This window comes from Canis lupus, chromosome 20 (assembly GCF_003254725.2).
Source record: "Canis lupus dingo isolate Sandy chromosome 20, ASM325472v2, whole genome shotgun sequence".
In the NCBI taxonomy this organism is placed as follows: Eukaryota; Metazoa; Chordata; class Mammalia; order Carnivora; family Canidae; genus Canis; species Canis lupus.
The window spans coordinates 52965462-52981980 of record NC_064262.1 but is presented as its reverse complement, the minus strand read 5'-3'; the positions used below and the strand labels follow the sequence as shown (position 1 = coordinate 52981980).

Here is a 16519-nt window from a genome sequence, read left to right as displayed (position 1 = left end):
AGGAAAAGCTGCAAATGTGGCCCAGAGTGGTAGGGAAAGGAGGGATGGGTTTGAGACATGGTTGGAGGGGTAAGAGATGCAGGTCTCTGTGGGTATTTAGATGTGGGATGTGAGCGAACGGGAGGACAGCAGTGGATGATTCTGGGTCTCTGCCTGAGTGACCAAGGGAAGGATGGTGGTCAGTAAGAGAAGGAAGGCAAGAGAAAGAACAGTTTGGAGTGTGGACATAGACAGGAAGGTGCCACTAGAGTAGAATTCATGTGGTGGCTATACTGCGAAGCAGGAAGGGGAGAGAAGGCATTCTCCATGTTCATACATGTTGAGGGGACTCACTTTTATGATCACTGCCAGTCCCCACTTGACCCAGGGCCTCCGTGTGCTTTGTCCAAGTTGATGGTCACACTTTCATAGATTGAAAACATGAAACACTGTCACAGAGAACAGGGAGAAGGGGAAGGAACTGCCTTCTTGAGGAACTTCCAACCTGAGTTGGGGAGAAAAGACCTACATAGATGTATGAGAGAAAGTAGCAAAAGGGTGAAGCAGCAGGTCGTGGCAGCATTGAGAGTGGTGAAAGAAAGGATTGTCCGGTGCTCAGTTTTTGTGTTTGATGAAAGAGCTGGTGTCTGTACCGGTTGTTCTCAGAGAGGTGTGGGCAGGAGTTTTCAGGTATAGCCAACAGCCCAAGTGAGTAAGAAAGGAGAGCACAAAGAGGTCCGGAAGCAGAGTGGACTGGTTTGGGCAGGTAGAAGGTCAAGAAGGTGAACTTGGAGATAATTCTAGAAAAGTGTGTCAGAGTCAGGTGGTAGAGGGTTTCTGGACACAGTCAAGAGGTGATCTTGGAAGTTTAAGGATAGAGAGACTGGTCAAGACACTTTTGCAGTACAAGGTGGCTTGGTAATGGCCTGAACATGAGAGCTGTTCCTTTATTTCCTACACCCAGTACTTTGCTCCATGCCTGGCACATGATTGGCACTCCATGTTTACTTGGGGGGGTGTCAGAAGGGGGCTCAGGAGTAACTGGATCCAGCCACCCACCACAGAGACCTCTCTGCCAGAGGAAAGTTTCACAGAGGAGGAAACAGTCCAGGATGACCCAATGGCAAGACTGAGGACACCATGAGCAGCAGTGGGGAAACAAGACAGAGGAATGATATGGAGGGAAAAGGCCCAGTTGGGTGTGGAGAGACTGGGTCTGAGATAACCACGTGGCAGGGAGACCATTTGGGAGTCTGTCTAGGCCCCAGATAACAGAGACCTGAACGAGGACAATGGCAGAGAGATGGGGAAGGAGGGGATATAGCGCAGCTGTGCAACTGGCAGAACTCGGTGCCTACTTAGGTATGGGGGACAGAGAGAGGTGGCTTGGGGGACAGATGTGTCCTGCCACCAGAGGAAGTAATTCAGAGGGAGGAAGAGGTTTGAAGAGGGGGACAAGGATAGGAGGAGAGGACCTGAAGGTGCCTGCAGTTGGAGTCTGGGAGGTCAGGAAGGTACATGTTCCCCTTGATTTTCTAAATGCAGTAGGAGTATGGGGACAGGTTTGTATCTCTGGTAGGCAGACTGAGAGGCCAGCTGACACATCCGAGCTGTTGTGTGCAGTCGATGGTGAGTGAATGTAGACTACCAACAAGGTCTTCCACATGCGTGGGGCTGCAGTTGTGAGCCTTGACTGGTGTGACTCCTTGTGACTTCCAGGGAGCCTGGGCCCATTAGAAATGGCATCAGCAGTTTGGATCATTTCCAGCGTCCCAGGGCAAAGAGTCAGATTGTTCTTTAGTGTGCAAAGACCTGGAGGCGGGTGATGTGGCCACTTGCCAAGTGTCAAGAACTGTGCTGGGCCCTTCACAGCAGGTGGTGCCGTCCCCATTTAGAGGACAAGGAGACTGAGGCTCCAGGAAAGGAAGTGCCATACGCATAGTAGTTCTGCTAGTAAACAGTAGGATTAGTATTGGAGTACAGATCTCTCAGACTCCACAGCCCAGTTTTTCCTGCTGTGCCATGTTGCTTTGCAGTTTTGTGCAAGAGTTCTGGAGTGGCCTTGACCAGCCACAAAGAAGCCAGAACTCTAGCAGAGTTGTGGAGCCAGTCATGTCCCCTCAGACCTGTGGCACACTTCAGCTGGGCCAGGCACTGGCTGCCCTTGATCTGCTTCTATCCTGAGCTTTTCAGCCTGGTGGTTATTGAATTGCTGTGACGTCGCCATGGCTGTCCCAGTCAGGTGGCTTTCCCGCCACGGGCTGCGGGAAGGGGCGAGTAAGGAAATATGTACAGTGTTCACTTAAGCCCTCACCTCGCATAGCAATTATAATTGGCTCAGGTGGTACAATCGCTTTTTCTCTGGCACCCAGAGTGTTTCCTGGGTGACCTAACATTCCCAAGGCTTTTACCTTGGAGAACTCTGAGTTTTACATCTGGAAAGGACCTTAGAAATAATTGAGTCCAAGCCCTATCATGTGATGTGTGAAGTGTCAAGGTTGAGCCTGAGGATATATTTGACTGTTCTAGTTTTGCTCTGGCTTGAGTAGTTTAGCAGGGTTGCTCTGTGAATATAAAATGAGACAGATTCTCATGGGTGCCTAGTGGGAACTAGTCTTGCTGCCTTACGTGCGTCTTACCTGTGTAAGTCTTTATGTCATTTATACACCCATCTCTTCCCCACATACATATGGTTATATTATTGATGTGAACAGCATCACTGAAGTTACTCAGACAACCAGGATTGTTGAAAATAATGCAGTGAGGCTGAAAACCCTCAGAGATCATCCAAACAGGACTTCTCTGTGATACATGCAGTTAGTGGAAGTGTTTCCAAATCAGCAGGAATTGCTTTGCTAAACCTGAGTTTCCCTTTTTTGTTCCCTACAATTGAGTTTGATTCTGTGCGATAGGACTGGATGATCCTACAAAAGTAAGGTACTGGGGCACCTGGGTGGCTCAGTCGGTTGAGCGTGACTCTTGGTAGTTTTGGCTCAGGTCATGATCTCAGGTCAGAGGTCAAGCCCTGTGTCAGGTTCGTGCTCAACATGGAATCTACTTGTCCCTCTCCCTCCCCCCTCCTCCCTTTCCCTGCCGTTTGCTCTTGCTCTCTCTCTAAAATAGATAAATAAATCTTAAAAAAAAAAAAGATAAAGTAAGGTATTGAACATATTAGTAGACTGTTAGTACAATTTCCAACTGCCCTTGAACATAAAGTGGAAAATACACATGATTCCCAGGTGACTCTCAGACCTGGTGTCTGCCTGTCCGCCACCCTCATCCCATTGGCCTTCTAGGCTCTCACCAATGATGGGAGTGAAAAGCAAATAATTAGGAGTTAGAGTGATTCAGTAAAGTTTTGGGCTGAATGGTGTACGGGCTCAGGAAATTAGAGCAACCTGCTGTCTGGGGGTATGTTTCGCAGATCAGTGAGGAGGTGATGGGAAGGGCAGACCATCTCTGCAAAGGGAGCTGCCGGAAGAGAGGCATGGAAATAGGAAGGTCTGCAGCACGCCAGGGAAGAAGCTAAAGTGAGGGGCCACATCGCCAAGCAAGGAGACAGCTCTGTAGTGACAGTTGGAGGCCTGGCCCTGCCACTATCAACAGTGTAATGTCTGATGCTGAGCAAAGTAATGAAACCTCTGAGTCTCAGTGGGTGAGGCCGCCACTGACAGGTACCGCAGGATGTGTTGACCTAGAGGAGTCTCCATGGGGGAACCACCTTCCAGTCTGTGGGCTGGAGTGAGAGGAGGCAGCCTGGCCACTTGGAAGTCACTTATTGTCAGATAGAGACAAAGGCCCAGCTGTGGTTGGTGCTTGACAGAGCTGGCTTGGCCCAGGATTAGCAACGTGGATTTGGAAAGGTCAGGAGGAGGAACAAGGAGAGTAGGGTGGAGTGGCCCTGAAGCATTGAGAAACCGTGCTTTTGGGGTTTGGGTTTCTCCATCATTGTCAGTTGACCAAGAACTGGGCTGCTCAGGCTCACCAGGGGCATCAGGAGGAGCCAGCGTGCTGTGGAACAAGGTTCACTTTTTAGATCTTTTAAAATTTATATTCGAGTTCACTTAATTCTGGTGTAGAGTTCTTTGAGTTTTGACAAATGCAAAGAGTCATGTTACTGCCTCCACCATCAAGACATGGGAAAGTTACACCCTGCCAAGAAACAAAAATACTCTCCTGTGCTCCCCCTGTGTACTCTGCACCACCCTTGGCCCCTTCCCCTGGCCACCACTGATCCATCCCTATGGTTTCTTTTCCAGAATGGACTCTTACAGTATGCAGCCTCGGAGTCGGATTTCTTGGACTCCGTGAAATGTGTTTGACATTTATTCAAGTTGTGTGGATAGTAGCACTTTTCTTATTGATGAGCAGAACTCCATTGGGTAGCCTTCCTTAGTCTAGCCACCGATGGCTTGAAGGGCATTCGGGCTGCTCCACTTTGGGGTGTTCCTGAATAAAGCTGCTCTAAAACACATGTGTGGGTTTTTGTATGAACATAGGTTTGTATTTTTCTTGTATGACTCCTAGTATGGGATTGCTGGGTCTTTTGGAAAGTCTATTATTTAACTCTTAAGAAACTACCCATATGTTTTCCAAACACCTGTAACATTTTTGCATTCCTACTAGCAATGCATGAAAATTCTGGTTTCTCCATATCCTCACTGGAACTTGATATTGTTGTTTTCCTGCTTTTGTTTTATTTTGGTTTAGCCATTCTAAATGGGTGAGTATATCTTGATTCTCATTCTAGATGGTAATAGTATCTCATTGTAGTTTTAACTTGCATTTCCCTAATAACTAATAACATCGAGCATCTTATCACATACGTTTGCCATCCCTGTATCTTCTTTTGTGCATTGTTTGGTCACATCTTTTGTCATCTTTAAAATTAGGTTGTTATATCTTATTAAGTTTTTTTTTTTAAGGTTTTATTTATTTATTCATGAGAGACACACACAGAGAGAGAGGCAGAGACACAAGCAGAGGGAGAAGCAGACTCCACGCAGGGACCCCGACGTGGGACTCGATCCCAGGTCTCCAGGATCATGCCCTGGCCGAAGGCGGCGCTAAACCGCTGAGCTACTGGGGCTGCCATTAAGTTTTGAGAGTTTAAAAAAAAATAGGTTTGAAATACAAGTCTTTTTTCAGATATGTGATTTGCAAATATTTTCTTCCAGTCTGTGGGCTGTAAGTTTTCTAGTAGTGTCTTTTGCAGAGCAAAAGTTTAACGTATTGATGGTATCCAGTGCATTAATTTTTTAAAAATGGATTGTACTTTTGTTATGGTATCTAAGAAATTTTTGCCAAACCCAGTGTCACAAAGATTTTCTCTTAGGAATTTTCTGTTTTTACATTTGAGAACAGAGGTCGGCACACTTTTTCTGTATAGAGCCAGATGGTAAATATTTTCAGCTTTTTGGGCCATATGGTCTCTGTCACAACTATTCAACTCTGTCACTGTAGTGCAAAAGCAGCTACAGACAATACATAAACAAATGAGAATAGCTGTGTGCCAATAAAACTTTATTTATAAAAACAGGTGGTGGGCCAGATTTGATCCACAGGCCATGGTTTGCCAACCACTGTTTAGAAAGTCATCTTTTTACCAGTCTTAGAGAGCACCCCTTCTGAATAATGAGAATGGTATAATTAATTATTGCCCAGTTCATCGTCCGTGAAAGGAGGGGGAGAGAGAAGGCAAAAGAGTAGGTGCCTAACTCAGAACAAAGGTGAGGAGAGGGAGGAGTGAAGACAAAGGAAGGGAGAAGAGAAACATTTGAATCGCATTTCAAGCAAACTTTGTTGTGCATTTTAATTTCTCAGAGTTAACCCTTGCACTTTGGTTCAGGCTTCAGCAAATGTGTGTGTTTGTTTTTGAGCTAATGATCTATCTTAAAGCTTCATGGCTGCAGAAGCTTTAACAGATTTGTGGGGTTTTTCATGAAGTAAGCCCATTAAGGCTTGTGGCCCCATGCTTTCTACTGAAAATTGGTGTTTAGTTCATATTTAGATTATATCCAGTGTTTTCCTTGTACCACCAATGGGGTCATGTGGCCCTCACAATACTTCCCTGCATGTGTGTGATGATGTGTGGAAGACAGATTCCTGCAGTTCTGAATCAGAGGGTAGCATTTGTTTTTTTTTTTTTTTTTTTTTTTTTTTTTTTTTTTTTTTAGAGGGTAGCATTTGTATTAAACCACAGGTTATCCTCCAAAAAAGTTTGTACCAGTTCACACTTGGATCAAAGGTGTGTAAGGGTGTTTTTTCCTCTTATCCTTCTTTACACTAAATTTTATCCATCCTGAGGGGCCTTCTGTCTGACAGAAATGGCATCTCTTTTGACTTCACATTTTCCTCATAAATAAATCCAAGCTTTCAGAGTTTATTGGCTATTTGAATTGCTGGCATCTATTAGTTGTGGTTCATATCCTTTGTCCACTTCTCTGTTAGTGATGTATCTTTCTTTCTGGTGAGTTTGTAGATACTCTGAATCAAGTGCTCTCAGCCTTGGGAATATTGACATTTTGGGCTGGACAATTCTTGGTTGTGGGGGCCAACCTGAGGGATATTTCACAACATCGCTGGCCTCTACCCATTAGGTGCCAGTGGCACACTACCACCCACAGTTGTGGTAACTGGAAATGTTTTCAGACACTGTCTGGTGTACCCCGGAGGGCTGAATCTCCCACACTGAGAACCACTAACCTAAATAATGTACTAGGTAGCAAGCATTTTCTCCCAAGTCTGGAGCTTGCCTGTGTATGGTGCCTTTTCCCATACAGAACTTCTTAATCTTAGGAAGTCTGATTTTCCAATCTTTTCTTTTTATGGCTTTGGATGGTAACCTATTTTATAAAGAACAGGGAGCATAGAACATTTTCAAATAAATGCTGGGAGAGTAGACTAACTTTGCACATTGTGTATGGTCTGAAGCAAATTAGGAGGCGAAAAGGTAGAGAAGACCCACCTGTTTCCAGCAGGGGGAAAGAAAAGAAACAAAAACCACACCTAAGTCCTCTCTCAGTGCTGACTCAGCGGGGAGGTGGGAACTGTATTCAGGTTTTTATATAACCACTGGCAAGGCTATTTTTAAAGAAGGCTGAGTGCTCCTGACAACGGGCACTGGGTTTTCAAGCATAAAAACGGCTGGACAGAAGGGATCTGGAGAAAGGGGTGGGCTGCCCCCACACACACACCCGAGACCTCCCGGCTGGTGGGTGGCAGGGCCTTTTTCTTGGTGATGACACTTCAGCCCCATGGGGGTGTGTGTACCTGCATATTTAGAGGCAGGGACGAGGGACATCTTAGATGAGGCGGCCACGCGTGTGGCAGTACTTGTGAACGAGCCCAGTGTGAGTTGTACTTTCAGAAGAGCGGTCCTGATGCTCTCAGCCTCATTGATCCAGACTCTGAAGCCATCACTCTGTTGTGATGTTTGTCACTGAAAGTGAAGACTTCCGGAGGCAGCTAAGAGCATTCCAAAGCTTGCAAGCTGTGAAGACCAAATTCTTCCAACTGGTAGATAAACCCTAGCCTCTCCCAACTCAGTAGCTGTGGCCTTTGGAATAAAGGGCTGCGGGAACCATCCACTTGAGGACAGAGACGGGGTGTCCGAGTTGAGGTGCTCGGGTGCACATTACAGGCTCCTCAGGACCCAGTTGCACCATTAGTGCACGTGGAGATGGGAGGAGGCGATCAGGAAACTTCAGGAAGCTCTTGAGATAGCCCGAATTATGGTGCTGGAATTGTTTGTAGGTGTTTTGTTTTTTCAAGTAAGCTCTGCCCAGTTGGGGGGAGTCTCTCACTGACCTTGAGAGCAAGAGTCGCGCACTCCACTGACTGAGCCGGCCAGACACCCCTATTTATAGGGTTCTTTTTTTTTTTTTTTTTTTTAAGATTTTATTTATTTATTCATGAGAGACACAGAGAGAGAGAGAGGCAGAGACATAGGCACATGCAGAGGGAGAAGCAGGCTCCATGCAGGAAGCCCAATGCAGAACTTGATCCCGGGTCTCCAGGATCATGCCCTGGGCTGAAGGCAGACGCCCAACTGCTGAGCCACCCAGGCGTCCCTGTTTATAGGGTTCTTTAGGCTCCTTGGTAAGTAGAAACGGTTAAGCTTCAAGTTGTTTTGTTTTGGAGCAGTTTTAGATTTACAGAAAAGTTGCAAAAAAAAGTACAGAGCGGGTTTCCATACCCACCACCTCCAACACGAAGTCTTCCCTGTTGGTAACACCTTGCTTTGGTGAGGTATTTTGTTAGAATCAATGAGCCAGTATTGATACGGGTCAGCTAAAGTGTGTAGTTCACCGTAGGCTTCACTCTTCATGTTGTATGTTCTGCGATTTTGGACATGTGTAGTAACATGTATTCACTATGACAGGATCATGCAGACGGTGTCACTGCCCTGAAAATTCCCTGTGCCCTTTTTGTTCCTCCCTCCCTTCTAACCCCCTGATGACCAGTGGTTTTTTTTACTGGATCTAGAGTTTCATCTTTTCCATGGTATGTCCTATAATCAGGGTGATACAGTGTTTAGCCTTTCAGACTTAGTAGTATACATTTAAGGCTCCCCTAGTCTTTGGCGTCCTAGCTCATTTCTTCGTATCACTAAATAATACTCTGTTGTGTGAGTGCACCAGACAGTTGGAGTTTGTTTCTCCATTCACTTACTGAAGAGCATGTTGATTGCTTCCAGTCTTGGGGCAATTATGAATGAAGCTGCTATAAACATTCCCATGCAGGTTTTTATGTGGACATAAGTTGAACTTGTAATGTTGAAAAGAAGAAACCCCAAGTGCCAGTCATTTGTTTTGCCTTAACATTCTGTAATATGGACATTCAGAATTTACTTGATTTTTCTTCTCACCCCACAGATTTTTAAAAAATACAATGTCTAATGGTTATGAAGACCACATGGCCGAAGACTGCAGGGATGATATCGGGAGAACGAATTTAATTGTCAACTACCTCCCTCAGAACATGACCCAGGATGAGTTACGGAGTCTGTTCAGCAGTATTGGTGAAGTTGAATCTGCAAAACTCATTCGGGATAAAGTAGCAGGTAAAGGAACTGAGAGGGTTTGTAGGGGGTACTTGGGGCCATCCCGCTAAGTACTGTCTTCTTTGTCTGTGGCTCTCCAGTGTTCCTCAGGGCAGAAGAGTTGCAGTCTTGAAATGACGGTTGTCAAGTTTCGTGGTTATCTCAGACTATATTTTGCCACCGCCCTGGTGTCCAATTGGATATAGGTTCCCCAAAAAAGAAAAGCTCGTACGGTAGAGCGTGTACAAAGTGAGATGGTAGGAGGGGAGGAAAGATGAGAGGACACCAGAAATGGTGTCTGAGAGCTGGAAGAGACCAAAGAATGACAACCTGGCCTGGCTCTGTCCCATGTATGGAAGGGACTCTGGCCCAGGCAGGCTCATTCCCATCTTCTCGGGTCCCTATGCATGGTCAGACCCGTGGCAGGACATGGAATATCTCCGTGTGCAGCCCTTCCTTGGTTCTGGGCTGTGCTGTTTGCTATCACTCCATCAACTAAAACATCTGAAACACACTGAGATTTAACCCTTGGGCTGGAGCAGGGCCACAGATCTGTAGGCAGGCTGTAGAATTGGATACCAGCTGAAAGCATCGCTCTTCCAGTATCTCCATGTGTGACCTCTAAGCCTCTGTCCCCAGATATAAAGTAGGGATGGTGGCTCCTACACCCTGATGCTTACCTACCTCATAAGGGTTTGCAGACCCCTGGGAAGGCCATCCTTACAAACAGCATGCATTCTGAGAGCGTGATTTCAAGGAGAAAAACATGGAAAAATCAGGTGCTATAAAAGCACTTCCTTCCTTTTCTCCCCGGGGAGGAGCATTGTTTTAGGGGGCTGTCCTCCTCTTCTTCCTCTTCCTCCTCCCTCTCTCCTTCCTTACCTTCTTTCTCCCCTTCTTCTCCCCACTCCCATCCTCTTCCTCCTCCACCCCTTGTTTCTCTCTGCTCTGCTCTGGTGAGCTGAGAATTGGGCATCTCCTCCTCCTCCCCTCCCCCTTGCCCCTTGCTCTGCCACCCTGGCTTATAGGATTATGATTCCTACACTGAAAACTAATTTAAAAGTTAAAAAAAACAACAAAACTTTATTATGGAAATAAGATAGTGTCTTGTTTTCTGGTCTACATAAAAGTAGAGTAATATATTGAACTCCACGTACCCATCGTCTTACTTCATCAACTCTCAGCTTTTGCCAGTAACCTGGAGATACCTGTTTCTGGGATAAGTGCTGTCAAGGCTGGCTAACTGCTGTATATGGAATTAGTTCATCAGAGGGGGCACTGACTTCAAAAGTCTTTTGAGGACTCTTCCAATTCTGAGTTTGTGATTTAATAAACAGGAATAAATAGGAATTGCAAGTAGTACATTGAACTGTTCAATAAGTTGAACAGTATTAGAATGTTCTAGAAGCCATTATCTTTCTCCTGTTTCAAGAGACCATCCTGCATAAGAGTGCTTGTTCAGAGGTGTTTTAAAATTCTCTATGCTACCAACAGGTTTTGCCTTTCCCCCTTACGTTCTGGTGAAAGGGGATTTTTAGCGCCATGGATATTCCTGAGCATTGCGGTCCGATTTTGCGAGCATTCTCATGGTACCTGACTTCTTTGTTCACTGGTTGTGGTTTTTCAAAGGAATGTGAACTATGCTATTAGGAACACCTAGATTTGACAAGATCAGTCCAGAGAGAACTGGTTTCGGGAATGAGGTAAAAGCAGCAAAGTATAATTTGGAAATTATTTTAGTTCAGAGATAAACTTTTCCTTCTCTTTGGGCAAGATAAGTGTAGTGTATCAAAGAGTTGTGGAGTATGTGGTCCTAGGCTTAAATCTCAGTGTCTTGCGGGCGGTTCCTTAAATTGAAAGATTGTACCTTCACAAGAAGCTTACTGCACCCCCACTTCTGTCCTCCCGCCACTGGTGTGTGTAAACCTCACCGGCTGCACTGCCCTTTGTCCTCTGTTATGCTGCACAGGCACCGATAACGTTCGTCCAGCTGCTTCCTCCTCAAAAGGCTGAGGATGTCCACCCCAGAGAGAGTCTTGCAGATAGGTAGACAGGTGCCCCATGGACTCAAATTCCTAGCTGAGCTCAGCCTGCCACACGGGCATCTCTGGACCCCACAGCAAGTACAACAAACCCATCTGCACCCTTCATTCTCAGCCCTCCCACCTCACAGTGAAAATAACACCCATCTCCACCTCTGCTCCATCCCTTCCCTTCTCTACCTCTGCTCCATCCTTTCCCTTTCCAGCATCCTGGGAACCTTGTGTTAGGCAAGTACCTGCTTGCCTGAGTGTGTGTGTCTCTCTCTCTCTCTCTCTCTTTTTTAAGATTTTATTTATTCATGAGAGAGAGGTAGGCAGAGGGAGAAGCAGGCTCCATGCAGGGAGCCCGACGTGGGACTCGATCCCGGGTCTCCAGGATCACGCCCTGGGCTGAAGGCGGCACTAAACCGCTGAGCCACCCGGGCTGCCCCGCCTGAGTCTCTTCGAGATCACCTCACCAGGATTCAGACATGCTCCAGTGTCTGTTCTCTTTAAGAGAATCCTCGCTAAGGTTGTCTGTCTTCCTCTAGTTTCTCTACTTGAACACCCCTGACAGTTGGAACGGGAAAATTCTCAGGGCGGGAGGGGTATTTTATGTACTGCAGAATGTGGGGTGGCATCCCTTCCACTTGCTAGATGGCTGTGATATCTTCTGAGTCGTGACAACTAAAAAATGCCCCTAGACGTTGCCAGGGGTCCCCAAAAGCTTCCCCCCTCCCCCCTGCTAGACCCGCTTTTCTATCTGTTGTCCTCCCTCCTTTCCCATTCACAGAGCCATCAGTTAACTGTCTTCTCTTCCTTCTGGAAGCTTCTTCCACTCTTGGCTTCCATGAACCACCTCCCTGGCTTTCTCCCACCCCTGAGGCCTTGCCTTGCCTTGCCTTACCTCTCTTGCAGCTCTTTCCCAGCCATTAACTTAGATGGTCCTTAGGGTTATTCCCAAGCTGCTGCTTCCTAAGCCTGCCCTGTGGAGAGTGGAGGCATCATCACAGCTTCACTTTACCCTCAGTCTGGTGTCTGTGTCTCAAGGAGAAAGCTCTCTTGAGCTTTAGACCCCTCAACCCCTCAAATTCAGTGTTTTCCAACCTGACCTGTTCCCAGTATCTGCATCTTAGCAGAGGATACCAGTGTTCACTCAGTGACTCCAGTCAGAAACCTAAGCATGACCTTTGACGTGTGTCCCTGACACTTATCCTTCTGGATGCTTCCATACCTTTTCCTCCAACCGCCCCCACCACAGATCCAAATGAGGCCACATTGTCTTCTGCCTGCACTGGTATTCTGGCCTCCTAACCAGCCACCCGTATTTCCTCCAGATGGTTCTCTTCACCGCAGCAAGAATCTAACACCCCACATGTGACCCTGTCTTTCACCTGCTTTAAAACTCTCAGTTCCCAGGCCCTGCTTGCTTTAGGACACCTTTCCTGTCCCAACCATGTCAGCATCAGATGCTCCCCGTCTGGGTTCCCATAGCAATTGAGCAGATGGCAGGGTGGGTTTCCGCATTGCACTAAAGTTAGAACTTTCTGGTCCAGTAGGTCCATATGGTTTTCAGAGGCAGGAACCCTATTAGATCCCTAGATATAGCCATAATCAGTGCTTGTTGAATGAATGAATGAATGAATGAATGAATGAGTGGGTGGGTGGATTTAGTGGAGGAAGAATGTTGATCAGCACAGACATTTATTTGCTCAGCAAACAATTACTGAGTGCCGGCCATTGGCTAGGCACTGGTGACAGGAGCAGTGAGGAAGGATGGTGGCTGAGATGCCGGGAATGTTTGACATGCTGGCCTCAAGATTGAGAGTGGTTCTAGCTGCCAGGCCTCAGCCCCTGTGTTGGGGATGTGCATTTGTGGCTGCCCGTTCCATACACAGTTCCTAGCTGGCCCTACTATACAGCGCTGCCCTGCTCTCTGGCCTGGTGCCATATGACCCAGGAGCCAGCCTCCACCCTCCTAGACTGTCTGTTGTGCTAGCCACTTGGTCCTCGGCCTCCAGCCCATTCACTTCTGGCTCATTGCCGTGTACCTCTGGTCAGGATAAAGCCCACACCCCTGCCCGCAGCCCCCAAGTCTCCTGGGACCTGTCCTCCTCCTTCCCAGCCACTGTGCTCTTCACTCACCCTCCTCTTGGGCCGGACTGAGCTACTTCTCATTTCCCAGACATGCCCTGGCTCTTACAGTCTTGTGATTTTGCAAATACTATTCCCTCTGCGAGAAAGCCTTTCCAACCAATCCAGCCTGACCACTTTTTTTTTCTTAACATGATTCACCTTTGTTCCTTATAGAAACAAAACCAAGCATAAGACAAGAAGAAAGAAAAGTTTAAGTTATTCAAAATCCTGTTAGCTTTTTGGTTCATGCCCTTCCATACTTGTTTCTTCCCATATTTGTGGTCATAAGCAACCATGTGCTTTTAGAAAATGGGCTCGCACCACCCATGCTGTGCGAGAAATTTTGCTTCCTGTACCTGTGAATGTTTTTCTGTCACTGAACATAGCTACCTCACCAGAACAGTTACACAGGGTCCTGTTGTATGGAGGTTCTGAGTTTACAACAGACTGTAACCATTTTTCCATGTTTATAAACCCCACTGAGATAAATGTCCTGGTGCAAGTCTTCACTCATTGGTGGTTTCCATTGGAAGTCTTCCTGGAAGTAGACGGGAGAGTGTGTACCCTCTTGAACCCGATCACCAGTTTGTTGTTGTTTCTTAACATTCTTTTTAATTCATTTGAGAGAGAAAGAGTGTGCATGCACACAAGCAGGGGGGAGGAGCAGAGGGAAAAGTAGAAGCAGACTCCATGCCGAGCGGGGAGCTCGTTGTGGGGCTCGATCCCAGGACCCTGAGATCATGACTGAGTGGAAGGCAGATGCTTGACCAACTGAGCCACCAGGCGCTCCCTGATGACTAGTTTATACTCATCCTGCCCAGCCCTACCATCCCCTAGGCCAGAGGGGTTTCTCATCTCTCCCAGCCTAAGTGAAAAATGGCATCTGATTGGGGTGGTCATTCACTTCCTAGTGACGATCATGTGGTTTCACATCTTTACTGGCTGTTCATACTCTTTTATGAAATACCCTTCTTGTTCTTTGCCTGTTTTCTTTGGGGGCATTACTGTTTCTTATTTATTATCCCTCTTCAAGACCTAGCCTCTCTCCCCCCCGTGAAGTCTTCCCTTAGTCCCCCACAGACATTTAAAAGAAGAATTTGACTCTACCTACTCTCTTGTGCCACAAGGAAGGCCTTGTCTGCGGAGTGCTCCCCTCCCCCAGCCACCCGCCTCAGGTCGATTGGAGAAACATTGCATCTGGCTGCTCCAGTTGGCGACTGTAATAGGAGATGCCAGGGCATCATCTCTTGGTTTTGACCTTGTCTAGAGAGAGCAATGTTTGGAAGAGCACTGGTTTTGAGGCTGCCTGGGAGGGCATGGAGAGCGCTTCCCATGGAGGCAGTCTTGGTATTACTGACGTACGGCAGTACCTGCTCCCTAGGAGAAAACACATGTCTCAGGTCCCACCCAGGTCCACTCAGTCAGCCAGTCCAGGGTGTTCACACATGTGATTTAACCTTCTTGGAGGAAGGGCAGTGCCAGGGCAGGAGCAAGTTAGAGATGCAGAGCTCTTCTGCAGGGTGGGGATGGTAAGCTAGGGAGGAGCACAAGTTGGGGGCAGCGTTGGCCTCTAGGATACCCCTCAGCCTCAGGCCCAGAATTTATTCATGCTTCCTCCCTGGCAGTTCTCTCTTTTCTCTCTCTCATCTTCCTGCCCCTCTCCACCAGATCTCCCGTCCTGGGCTTCTGTTTGCCCTTACCCACCAGCACGGACTCCAGCCAGGCCCTGCCCTCCTTAAGCTCCAGTGGCCTAGGCATTGCCCTTGTGCACCCCTGTTCCCCCACCACACCTCAGACCTTCCTCTGGCAGGGCTTATCTTCCACTGCCCTAAATGAGGAGGGGGCAGCACCTGATACACCTTCATGGCGTCGACTCTAGCAGGCTCACTACCTCTAGGAGACAGGAAAATCATCTGTAAGATTAGAAGTACGCCTGCTTGACATCTTGGGTCCTCAGGCTGAGGCGGGCCCTAGGGAGCTGTGTCATTACCCTGCATGGCATGTAGACCCTGTTAGAGAAACAGCAACTTGGGGGCTGCTTTGGGAAGTGAGGGCCTTCCCCTAGGTGCCTGTTCTGAGCACACCAGCAGGCTTCTACATAGCTGGAGAGCCCCATTCTCCTTATTCACTTGCTGCAGCAGCAGCCCTCAACCTAGGCTCTTCACTGAAATCACTGAGGAGCTTTAAAAAGTACTGAAGCCACTGCCACTCCTACCCCACCCACCCCCATGCCGACATCATTGGTTCAGGTTATGACCTAGACAGTGATAGTTTTTAGAAGCTGCCCTAGTGATTCTAGCAAGCAGCCAAAGCAGAGAACAGTTGGCTTATGACAAGCATCTGGGTGGAGGCGGGGACCTGGCACTGTGTTAGGCAGTTTCACCTAATGGCCTTGTGGTGGGTCCCCATGAGGGGACCCCTTCATTCCTCAACTGCCTTCCCTCCCACTGCACTTAGGTGTGCACCACAGAGGGTTGCATAGACTCTGAGGGGACAAGGCCAGCCCCAAACAGGGTGTGCAGAGATCCCTCCCCACATAGCTCCAGGCTGCAGAAGGCCCAACCCGGAAATGTTGGTGGGGAGCTACTCTCTGACACTTCGGGGAACTCGGCCCTCTCTGATCTCCCCACTGCAGCAGCCCATCTGCAGGTCCTCCTGTTGGGTCTTCCTTCTGGTGCCCCGGCCTGGTGAATCTACACTTGGCCTAGGTCCCAGTCTCTGCCCAGTGGCCTGGCCCCATTCCACCCAGCAGCCACCTCTGGGCCATTCCCCAGCTCATTTTGTTCAACTGCGCTGGCCACCTTTCATTTCCTGGAACACGTCAAAGTCTCCTCTGCCTCACAGACTTGGCACTTGCTCTTCCGTCTGGACTACTTGTCCTCAGCCATCTCAAGGTCTTGCTGCAAGCATTAGCTCCTTACAGGGCACTCCTGCCTGCCCTGTCACCACGGGCCTGTCCCATCAGTCCCTCTCACACCACAGTAGGGATTGTCTTCATAGCACCTGGGTGGCAATTTTGTTCATTGGTTTCTTGCTGCTTTGTTGTGCAACTTGCCCACTGGGATGTGACATTCACTAAGGCATAGACTGTCCTCCTTCGTGATCATCATCAAACTCGCTGGCCAGCCTGCGAGGCCTGACACATAGTAGGTGTTCAGTTTATACTTGTCGATGCATTGATAAAAACCAGAGGGGGAGCAAGCCCAGGAGGCAGTGGCCATCTGAGGGTATGTGACTTCCTGGGTGACATTGGCAGGTATGGGCACTAGGTGGTCATGGAGGCCACCCAGGAAGAATGTGACTGAGACCAGAGCCGAAAGTAGAACCTTGGGGGCCATCT

General features: G+C 47.9%; 1 protein-coding gene across 1 annotated transcript in view; it reads left to right on the top strand.

The window, feature by feature from the left end:
* The window catches only part of ELAVL1 (ELAV like RNA binding protein 1), a 37760-nt gene that overhangs the window by 3211 nt on the left and 18030 nt on the right, over nucleotides 1–16519 (top strand). The window contains exon 2 of the mRNA XM_025457304.3: nucleotides 8856–9043. Coding sequence (XP_025313089.1) covers nucleotides 8872–9043 — 172 coding nt within the window. The 5' untranslated portion in view covers nucleotides 8856–8871. The remainder of the gene's footprint in view (nucleotides 1–8855; nucleotides 9044–16519) is intronic.